The sequence below is a fragment of the Zingiber officinale genome, chromosome 4A (genome assembly GCF_018446385.1).
Source record: "Zingiber officinale cultivar Zhangliang chromosome 4A, Zo_v1.1, whole genome shotgun sequence".
NCBI classification, from domain to species: domain Eukaryota; kingdom Viridiplantae; phylum Streptophyta; class Magnoliopsida; order Zingiberales; family Zingiberaceae; genus Zingiber; species Zingiber officinale.
Genome location: NC_055992.1, coordinates 161,666,460 through 161,677,159, shown reverse-complemented (window position 1 = coordinate 161,677,159; position 10,700 = coordinate 161,666,460). Strand labels below are relative to the sequence as shown.

Below are 10,700 nucleotides of genomic sequence, written 5' to 3'. Positions count from 1 at the left end.
TCAAGTGTAGAGGGCGGGCAGGGGGCGGCCGACAGCGCCGCCGCAGATGATGGCGTTCTCCGGTACGTTGTACTCGTCCCTCAGCGACTCCTCCAGGTTTCCAATGCTGATGTAGAGCTGCTGCCCCAGGTAGCGCCGCTCCCACACCTCCGACCTCAGGTTCCACATCCCCACGTTGTCGAACGACGCCATGATCGCCGACCAAGACCCCGGGAACACCTGCACCGAGTGCTTGCTGACGGCGTCCATCAGGTTGTAGTGCTTCCTGCTCGCCTCCGACCACTTCCCCGGCCCCATCCTGCTCGAGATTCGAGTTTGCCCTAAATCAGCGTCGCGCGCACCGCTTGTTCGGCGAAATGCCGCAGAGAAGGGGCGAACAAATGGAGGGTAGGACTCACCCTACGAGGAAGAAGGCGTAGCCGTCCAAGTGGTAGGCCTGCATGCTCTTCTCTGGATTCTCGAGGATGATCTCCACGAACGACCTGTGCTCGATCTTGATCACGTTGGGGGCGAGAGTGATCGGGCTCGACGCCGGAGGCGGCGGCACGTCGCCGATCAGGTTGTACTTGAAGACTCCGTCGACGGAGAAGTACTCGGCGAGTTTGAGCGGCGTCGCGGAGTCGACGTGGGAGACGCCGTTGAGCGCGAAGCGCTTCTTGCTGGTGGCGGCGGCGGCGCGGGAGCTGGAGAGGCGGATGGTGCGGGCGATGTCGATGGAGCCGTAGTGGTAGGAACCCTGAGGATTGGGGCGGGCGGCGCTGGCGGTGAGGTTCCACCGGAACGACCTCCATTGGTTGAGCGACCATGCCCAGCCGACGGGCGCCTTGGGGAGCGCCTCCGGCGCCGGCGGCGCCCCGTTGGAGCCCGCGTAGCGTACGATCGCCGTCGCGGTGAGCTCCTTCTTGAGGAACCTGGAGGATGCCACGACGTAGTAGTCGGCGGGGGCCTGGTCGGCCTCGACGAGCACCGAGAGGCACTGGCCGAGGTGGAGGTCGAGGGAGGCGTAGGCGTTCTGCACCGTGTGCGATCCCTCCATCTCCACCAGCTTCAAGACGTGGCCTTGGATGCGGAAGTTGAGGGAGGCCTTGGTGCCGGTGTTGCAGACTCTGTACCGGTACACTTTCCCGGCCTCCATCGTGAACAGCGGCGAGTCTCCCCTGTTCTTCCCGTTGATGAGGACGCCGACGGGAACCCCGATGCCGCGGCCGCCGTCGAGGGCGTTGGCGAGGCTCTTGTGATCCTTGGCGTACCAGTCGTTGATGAGGACGGTGAAGTCATCGGCCGGGGGGTCGAACGGGACTGGGATGAGCAGGCGGCTGTTCACGCGGAGGCCGCCGAAGCCGCCGACAGCCTTCTGCATCCCCAGCGAGGGGAAGTAGTAGAAGCTCCCGATCTGGTCCTTCACCTGAAAATGGTAAGTGAAGTTCTTCCCCGGCTGGATGGGGCAGTTGGTTCCGGCCACTCCATCCTGCCACGAGTTCTTCCTCTGCTGAATCCCATTCCTGCAAATCAACGCCATTACCAAAACCACCATCAAAACCTGCAAAAGCTTCCATTTTTGTACCAGGAGAAGAGGAAGGGCTCGTCGAGCTCGTTGAAGACATTGATGACGATGTTGTTGTTGGTGGTGGAGTTGATGTTCGGGCCGGGGAACTGTCCGTCGACGAGGATCACTCGCTGGGGGACGCCCAACGGAGCAGCAGTGCCGTAGGAGACCTTCCACGTGAAGTAAAGGTACGGGTCCTCAGCTCCGACGGCCAAGAACAACGCGGCGGCGATCAACAGGACAACAACAGAATTCCACATTCTCCTTCTTCCTTTTTTTTTTATCAACCAGGAGAGAGGTAATTTTTGGGGTAAATTAGAAGGGAGAATTTAGCGGGTGGCCATCGAAGATCTCCCAAGTCTGAGTGTGTCGCGATCGGAGGAGGGAGAGCTTCCATTTGAAGAAGCGAGGTGTTGGTGGTTTTATAGCGCATGGCATTGTTCATTGGACTGGTCTTGTGGGTGGTGGAGCTTGCCGATCGCCCAAACTTCGGGTGGTTCTCCTCTTCTTCCTCCTCTCTTCTGTTTCTTCCTCCCCTCGATCGATCAACGGTTGTGATCGATTCCTCTTAGACTCATCGGCCGAGATCCCTTCGTGTTAGTACTAGGTCAAGACACCCCTAGTTCAGGGGAGAGGCGAAGGGAGTGTTTTGTAAAAGAATAAACTCTGAAGGAGTGAAGTAGGATTTTCCTCTTAAACCATTCCATTCCTGGGGACATTCCGTCGAATACTCTGCCGGCCTTCTTCAAGTTCAAACCATGGAACGGAAGCAGCCATCGCCGGCCTCGACGGAGGCGAGAACGGAAATGGCTTGTGGGAGGTTTTAGGTCGACGCTCCATGCTCGCCTCCTCTCAGAGCAGCAGCGCCGCCCATGGAAGCCAGCAGGAAGCTCCACGGCCACCTCACCGTCACCGGCTCGTACGGGCACTCCCATCTCGTCTCCAAGGTACTCCTCTCCTACGCCCTCTCCCCGCCTCACCTTCCCCTCGCCCTCCGCCTCTTCGACCGAATCCAAGCGCCGAACACCTTCCTCTGGAACACCATGATCCGGGGATTCGCGCAGAGCGACGCTCCCGGGACCGCCGTCGCCTTCTACGGTCGGATGCGGCGACAGGGCGTCCCGATCGATCACATGACCTTCCCTTTTGCACTCAAGGCCTGCGCGAGAGTCCCAGCTGCCGGGGAAGGGAGCCGGATACACGCCGATTGCCTCAAGTTCGGATTCCCTTCCGACATTTTCGTCTCCAATTCACTGATCCATATGTACTCGGCGTGCGGGGACGTGTCGCTCGCGAGCAAGGTGTTCGACGAAATGCCGGAGAGAAATTTGGTTTCCTGGAACTCACTGATATGTGCGTGCAGCCAGCACGGTCGCCTGAGAGCCGCACTGCGTCTGTTTGAATCGATGCGAATGCAGGACATCAAGGCCGACAAGGTCACCATGGTGAAGGTTGTCTCTGCTTGTACTCACTTGGGAGCTTGGGACTTGGCTGAATCCATGGCCAAGTACATAAGAGAGAACAACATAGAGGTGGATGTCTACTTGGGAAATACTTTGATCGATTATTATGGTCGACGGGGGTCGGTCGAACATGCTCGAAGGGTGTTTGAAGAAATGACGAACCATAACATAGTCACTCTAAATGCTATGATCACAACTTATGCTAAAGCCGGCGATTTAGTTTCCGCGAGAAGGATGTTCGACACTATGCCTGAGAGGGATTTGATATCTTGGAGTTCAATGATAACAGGGTACTCGCAAGCGAACCACTTTTCGAAAGCTTTATCACTCTTTCGGCAGATGCAGAAGGATAACATTCGACCGGATGAGGTTGTCATTGCTAGTGTTCTCTCTGCGTGTGCACATCTTGGTATGCTCGATCTAGGTAGGTGGCTTCATGACTACATGAGGAAGAACAATATAAGGGTTGATATCTATGCGGCGAACTCTCTTATTGATATGTATGCGAAATGTGGATCTATCATGGATGCATTCGAAGTCTTTAAGGGGATGGATAAAAGAGACACGATGTCATGGAATATAATTATGTTGGGACTTGCGACAAATGGCTATGCTGATAGAGTGCTGCGAGTATTTTCTGACATGTTGAGCGAAGGATTCCGGCCTGATGATGGCTCTTTTCTCGCTATCTTAGTTGCTTGTGCTCACAGTGGATTGGTTGAGAAAGGTCTTGAATACTTTGACAGCATGAAGAAAGATTTTGGGCTGGAACCGCAGATGAAACACTATGGATGTGTGGTCGGTCTTCTTAGTCGTTCCGGTGAATTGAACAAGGCATACAATTTCATCAAGGAAATGCCATTCACTCCTGATCCGATCGTATGGAGAACACTGCTTGCAGCGTGCTGCACACACGGAAATGTGGATTTGGCTGAGATTGCTACGGAGAAACTTAACGAATTGGATCCAAACAATAGTGGAAATTATGTTCTTTTGTCGAACACCTATGCCATGGCAAGCCGATGGTGTGATGCAACTGATGTAAGAGGAAAGATGGAATGCAGTGAAGTGCAGAAAGTACCTGGTTGTAGCTCTATTGAAGTTATTAACTTGGCACATAAGCCGACTGCTACTGAGCAGTGAGCTCCCTCAGGCGACTAAGCAAAAAGTTATTGCCTGAGTCGTTTTACGCAAAGTTATTGGCTCGAAAGATAAATGGTGTTTCAGTTTCTCTTCAAATTGCCAATGCTGACTTTGATTATGAGATGAAAGATAGCTTGGACAAGTTTCCATAGTGTAACGACGAGCAGAACATGACGATATAAGCCCAACGTAAGTCCACTCACAACTATGAAATGGCAACTCTAAGCAGGGTGGCTAGATCAAATTGGAAAGCTTGCCGTCTTACATTGGCAGCTTCAACAATGATCATGTGTAGCTGAGAGACGAATTGACGGAAACACTGAGGACGAGCGAATCGTCTTTTATCACTTGTATAACCGATGTGATGAGGATGGCTAATAGGTTTTTGGAAGTTCTGACCTTAGAAGAATCTGTCATACTAAGCTGGTGTTATTTCCTTACCTGAAAGAAACCTTTGGACTGGCTGAATCATTTATGAACCAAGCCAATTTTCCAAGATTTTGGTGCATTATTTTAAAAAATAAACACAGTTTTTGAGAAGCAGTTGATACACATCTTTGTTATGTCATTCTAAATTTATAAAAATACTAACACAATAACACATGATCAAGGTTACTGAATAATCAAGGCAGAAGTGGAACATCAAAATTTTCATTCAAATAAAATAATAATACTAAAGATAATTGCATTTGTTCGTAGGCAGAATAGTTGTTTGAGTGCAATATCGATTGGACAAGAGTGATGCATGAAAATGTTGTGCAACACTTGGAAGATTATAACCGAGTATTAGGTAACGGTTGCAGGTACTAAAACCTAAAGCTTCGATCATAAATCCCTCTTCTTTAGAATTGTACACTTGAGGCACCGTCAGCTTTGGCCGCGCCAATAATCAATTTCTTTGGCATGAGGCTGATCTTCTGCATCATGTGCAGCGTTAAGGCATGGCTGAAACTTCAATTGCTTGTGTGAGATGGTGAAGTTATGGCTCCTCCAGGAGAGCAAATATCACTTCTTCCGCATCTTCCTGACTTCCTCATGTATCGAATGGAAAAGAACAGTGGAAATGTATCTTTCGCCGAAGCTCGGGAAAACAACCTGTGGTGATTCGCAGATACATGGCCATTGCATCAGCATGCTATATTATCAACATTGGATAGACTCTTCGAGTTAAAAATGCATGATCTAGGAAATAATGAAAACCGATAACTTTTGTCTATCTTACTTTGATTTCTAATATGTATTTCTTTTCAATAAAGCACTCAATAGGATATTAACGACTGACAAAAAACAATGTGCTGAATTTTATAAATGAACAAGGAAGCAAATGCAGAAACTTGAGTGTAGAAGTGAATTACCAGACTCGAGAACTCTTCAAGTTCTATGGTTTACATAGTTTAGCTTAGAACATCTTGGTGTATTGCTTCTAAAGCCTAATAATTAGTCAGGGAAATTTTATAAAACTTTTAACAAAGTATCACTGGTTGATTTGCAGCATGTCAAAATTACCATATGCTTAAGATGTTTTCCTAAAGTATTCTCGCCGAAAAGACCAAATTGATAAATATACCAAAATTCTAGAACAAATTTCATGAGTTGTAGAATTTGTGACTAACAGTGGCTTCTTAAGCAGTAAATCGCCATTAGTTTTATATGCAGAATGTTGAAAAATGTCAATAATGAAAAAAAAAAAGAAGAATAAATAGTTCATTACCGCAATTAGCTTCCCTGCATTTTCAGGTCTCTTAGCTACATGTATTGCAGCAGCAGCAGCAGCTCCTGAAGATATACCAACCTAAAAATGAACTGAAAAAATTCAGACAACATATATGCACTTAAAACCCGTGGCCTTATTGTTCCTACAACTGTTCCACGAATACAAACAGAGAATTTAGATTTCAAAGAGGTACCAGTAAACCTTCCTCTAGTGCCAGCACCCTTGCAGTATGGATGGCCTCTGCAGTGGTAATCTAGTGAATGAATGACTCAGTCAGTGCAAAGAAGTTGTTTGACAAATTAGACCAAGTTAAAGGAGAGAAAAGAGAGAAGGCAGAGCAATGTAGGCGGTAAGCTTTGTGAAAATGGAATAGCATACCAAACAAGTAACATTTGATAACATAACAAAAGCTATCTAGAGGTGCTTAAATTTCAGAAACAACTAATAATGTTACCTGACAAGCATAATAGGTGAAACAAAAATATACAATACTAAGGATTCTACTCAGATTTCTGCGCCTCCAATCACAACCTAATCGATTGGTAAGTTAGAAAAGAGTGGAGTTCTTCAGCAAGGCATGAAAATTTGAAACAAATAGAATCCATGTTATTGAGTAATAATGTTCGAAAGAATTTACATATCAAAAAATGTATGTTTTGCAATAAATCAAACATTTTGAAGCTGCCATCTAGATGTATGTTTTGAGTTATTTGTATGCAAAATATTGCAACTTTTTGGTAATAGAAAGAAATAGATTTTATGATTTTTTTAGTACTGAAAAACATTCAAAGCGTGAACTCGAATGGGAGTATTTTGGCTCTAGAAATGTTGATCTTACTCAAGTACAATTTCATTCTATATACACGAACACATTCACTAAAATTGTTCATGATCTGTTTGCCAGCATGATCGCTGAAGCAAACAAAACAGAGTACAGAGATGCTGACCCACAAATTTTGTACGACATGACAGAAAACTGATTTAAACATCCAGTTACTCCGCACAGCATACTTGTAAGTTGTTAGTGAATCCAAAACAAATGGTTAATTGATCCAACCCAAATTTCATACCCAAAAACCAATTTACCCAATCTTCAAACAACTCAATGATTCAAGACTATTCAAATATTAACAACAGAAAAAAAGAGTTTGGTTTTCCCATCATATTGTAATTTCAAATGACTCCAATGAGAGTTAGGTTGCTCATGACTTGCTATACGACTAATTTCTGCTGCATCCACAAAGTAATTTAAGTAATCGAAATAAAGAGGATGAAAGTGAATATCTTAAAAAGTAAGCATCAAATGATTTGAATTAACTCGAGACTTCCGAACCTTTATAACCTCGTCAAGTAACTTGACGTCCAGGATGCTTGGTATGTAACCTGTTTAATTTATCAGGAAAAGTAGAAAACATGAGCAGGTGGAAATAAAAGAACGCATGAAAAGACAGGGTATTGATATTGTCATTCACCTGGATTATCTCCAGAAATAACACTGGTTTCAGCAGGTTCTACTCCAATAACCTAAATTGAATTACTCAAAAAATAATATAAGATTGTTGAAAATGGTTGAATATCAAAAGCAATTACATACTAAGCCATATGTAACTCTAGCAAGAGCATCATTACTAACAATATGATGGTTTTAGGAAATTCTAGCTTAAAAACATTGAGCTTATTCGATCAATTGAAGAATTCTTATAAAAGGTAGAAATAAAGTGCATAAAATCAAATAAATCTAATAGCATTGCATATGGTGTTGATAGATTCTCAATATGGGATTATAATGTCAGCTTTTTATGTAGGTTCAATTAGCAAATGTTTTCCAACATAAGTGTAATTTCTTCAATCAAAAATCATATCATTTAACTGACAAAATGATGCCATATATGTGAGGTTATCTCATATACTTCAATTGCAGACATTGACGCTCTTACATGTCAAATAGATGACCCAAAATGTTGCTTTGCATATTTGTCAATTATTTGGAAAGCATTGAAAAACCGGACCTTGATTTTATAAATTTTCTTGCGGAACATCAACCATTAGCAATGTACTAAAAATATAGGTAATTTATGAAGCTAATAATAAGCATATGCGAGAATGCTCTAATGTTACCTTGATATCCTTGTTCATCATTTTCAGATAACTCCCTGCACCTGTTATGGTACCTCCAGTACCAATGCTCGCAATAAATATGTCAACACCACCCATGGTGTCCTCCCATATCTCTGGGCCTGTGGTTTCAAAGTGGATCTGTGTATTATCCAAATGGTATTTTAATAAAAGCTACAAGGTAGAATCTACCTACACTACGCATCTTTGAAAAATACAATGATTTTTTAAAAAGAAGTAATCCATCAAAAACAACCTTGGTATTAGCTGGATTGTCAAACTGCTGAAACATGTATGCATTAGGTGTTTTGCTAACTATTTCTTCAGCTTTGTCCACAGCTCCTTTAATTCCCTTAGCTGGATTTGTTAAAACAATCTCTGCTCCAAGGGCACGAAGAAGTACACGTCTTTCCAAATTTATTGATGCAGGCATAGTTACTATTAGTTTGTATCCTCTTGCAGCAGCTGCAAATGCAATACCAACCCCAGTATTTCCACTTGTTGGTTCAACTAAAATAGTCTGAGGAAAAAGATAGCAAATATATTATATTTAGAGAGGCAAATACTTTTAGCCAGAAACTAAAAGGATCACCTTCTTTGGAAAGATTAACCCCTTTTCTTCAGCATCATTTATCATGCCACATCCAATTCTGTGTGTTAAAGTGTCAACAAGCTAAAAATCATTCAAGCAACGGCAGAATATATCAACAAGTTAAATAAATTTTATGTTACCTGTCCTTGACACTACGGCAAGGTTCCATGGATTCGAGCTTGGCAGCAATGTTAGCAACACAACCTTCAACAACTTTGTTGAGAAAAACCATAGGTGTGTTCCCAATTAACTGATAGCAAACACAAATAAAAGAAAACAATTGTTGAGGTGTAGATTCTGAACGAAAAAAAAAACTCAATTTAAATAACAACATACATTTTCAAAGAAAGTCTGTCTAAACGTTTAAACAAATTGAAATTCACTCGGCATTGTTCACATTGTCATTTGTATAGCATGCATACAGGACTAATAACCCATAGAAGTGGTTCTTGATATGTAGGGGAATCAAGATGTTCTATTAATTTAGACCAAGTAACTGTCAGATCATAAAACTTTTCATCCTAAAAGTTTCATCACTTGTGAATTGTGATAACACAAGCAATGACTGTTCCCACAATAAAGGTATGCCTATGTTGTCCAGAAACAACAACTCGCCCTCATCGAACATCGAACTGTTTTTTATTCCCGTTAATGTTTTATTTATTTTAGGAAATGAAGAATTATGTACTAATAGTATGGAAGTTAAGATACCCAATAGAACGTGAAAAGATGTGAATATTACAACGCCTATGAACTAAATCAGCTAGTCAATGAGCTTCACCATACATAAATAGTATCCACATATGTATGCCAATTTTTTCTGATATGGATACAACTTGTCAAAACAAAATCAGCTGATTCTGTAAGCTACCAAAGGGCAGCCCGGTGCACGAAGCTCCCGCCATACTGGGTCCCGGGGAAGGATCCATTGTACGCAGCCTTACCCTGTTTTTTGCAAGACACTGTTTCCAAGATTTGAACCTGTGATTTTGGTCACATAGCAACAACTTTACCGTTGCGCCAAGGCTCCCCTTCAAAATTGACATTTTCCTGAGTGACAATTTTGGCCTCAAGGAAACAAACCAAGGTATTGTGTGTTGAGAATGAGCTCATTAACAATTTGTATCTACAAATTACCTCCTAGTATGACAAAAAAAAACTTCAGAATCAACACAAGATTTAAATGCAATCTGTAGCAAGATTTATGTTTCTGCGGCATTATAATCATTAACAATTCATATCTGCATATTGCCTCCCAGCATGGCAAAATGCTTTCAAATCAACTGCAGGGTTTAAATTCATTAAACTGATTGGATGATTATTGACTGGTAACTAGAACCGTCACCCAACTAAACTCCCACCAAAAAGCAAACAATGCAGTCAATCATCGAATCTCCAAAACCAAATCAGACGAATAGCGAACGAAATCCGGAAAACATAAGAAATAGCCGATCAGGAACTACACTAACCAATCAAACAAGACTCGAAACACTATGCGCGAGTCGAGAACGAACCTGGGTGACATCATCGGCGATGTTGACGGTCTCGACGTCCTCGGCCAAGCGTAGGGAGATCGCCTTGGCGCAAATGGCGGCAGGCTTCCTCCGCGAGAATCCCCACCCGTAGGATGCGCCGAAGGAAGGATCGGGTCTGGAGGCGTGCAAGCGAGCGCGTCGAGCGGCGGAGAGAGGAAGGAACGAGGCGGAGAGCAGCGCCATCGCCAGCGGGGAGTCGAGGCTTTCCGAGGGGTTTAGCGAACTCAGAGATGGTTCGCAAGGATAAGATGGCCTCTCTCCAAGCATACCTTATTGGGCCGTAAATGCGATCAACTCACCTACTCTTTGGGCCCGATAGATCCATCCAAGTCGTCGGATACAAGTCCAAAACATTTGTAGCGATTTGATTTCATTTGATGTATCTATATTTAATAGATTTTAATTTTTTTATATATAATTTTAGACAAATGAATATAAATAATGAATTAAGATATAAAACAATTCCCTCTCTAAATTATATTTTTTAAAATAATTTATTCATCTTAATGAGCATCTCTCATTTCGTAGGCAAATAAGGAAAAAAGATTAATGCGAAGGCTCTTCCCTGTACTTTTTTTCAGAGAGAGTCCGC

The 10,700-nt window shown here is 43.7% G+C and overlaps 3 protein-coding genes across 3 annotated transcripts; 1 reads left to right on the top strand and 2 right to left on the bottom strand.

Moving 5' to 3' along the window:
* Window positions 1-1,806, bottom strand: LOC121972065 (L-ascorbate oxidase homolog). Its single transcript, XM_042523668.1, has 3 exons — window positions 1,565-1,806; window positions 399-1,502; window positions 1-298 (listed from the first exon to the last, which is right to left on the bottom strand). Exons 1-3 carry the CDS (start codon window positions 1,804-1,806, stop codon window positions 1-3), a joined length of 1,644 nt encoding a protein of 547 aa, XP_042379602.1.
* Window positions 1,807-1,860: 54 nt separating this feature from the next.
* On the top strand, window positions 1,861-4,686 carry LOC121972063 (pentatricopeptide repeat-containing protein At2g29760, chloroplastic-like). Its single transcript, XM_042523666.1, has one exon. It carries the CDS (start codon window positions 2,419-2,421, stop codon window positions 4,150-4,152), a length of 1,734 nt encoding a protein of 577 aa, XP_042379600.1. The 5' UTR covers window positions 1,861-2,418; the 3' UTR covers window positions 4,153-4,686.
* Window positions 4,687-4,783: 97 nt separating this feature from the next.
* LOC121972064 (S-sulfo-L-cysteine synthase (O-acetyl-L-serine-dependent), chloroplastic-like) lies at window positions 4,784-10,356 on the bottom strand. The gene is made up of 10 exons (XM_042523667.1): window positions 10,088-10,356; window positions 8,714-8,823; window positions 8,574-8,631; window positions 8,238-8,501; window positions 7,985-8,122; window positions 7,339-7,390; window positions 7,200-7,249; window positions 6,060-6,119; window positions 5,864-5,944; window positions 4,784-5,247 (listed from the first exon to the last, which is right to left on the bottom strand). Exons 1-10 carry the CDS (start codon window positions 10,289-10,291, stop codon window positions 5,158-5,160), a joined length of 1,107 nt encoding a protein of 368 aa, XP_042379601.1. The 5' UTR covers window positions 10,292-10,356; the 3' UTR covers window positions 4,784-5,157.
* Between the last annotated feature and the right edge of the window lie 344 nt (window positions 10,357-10,700).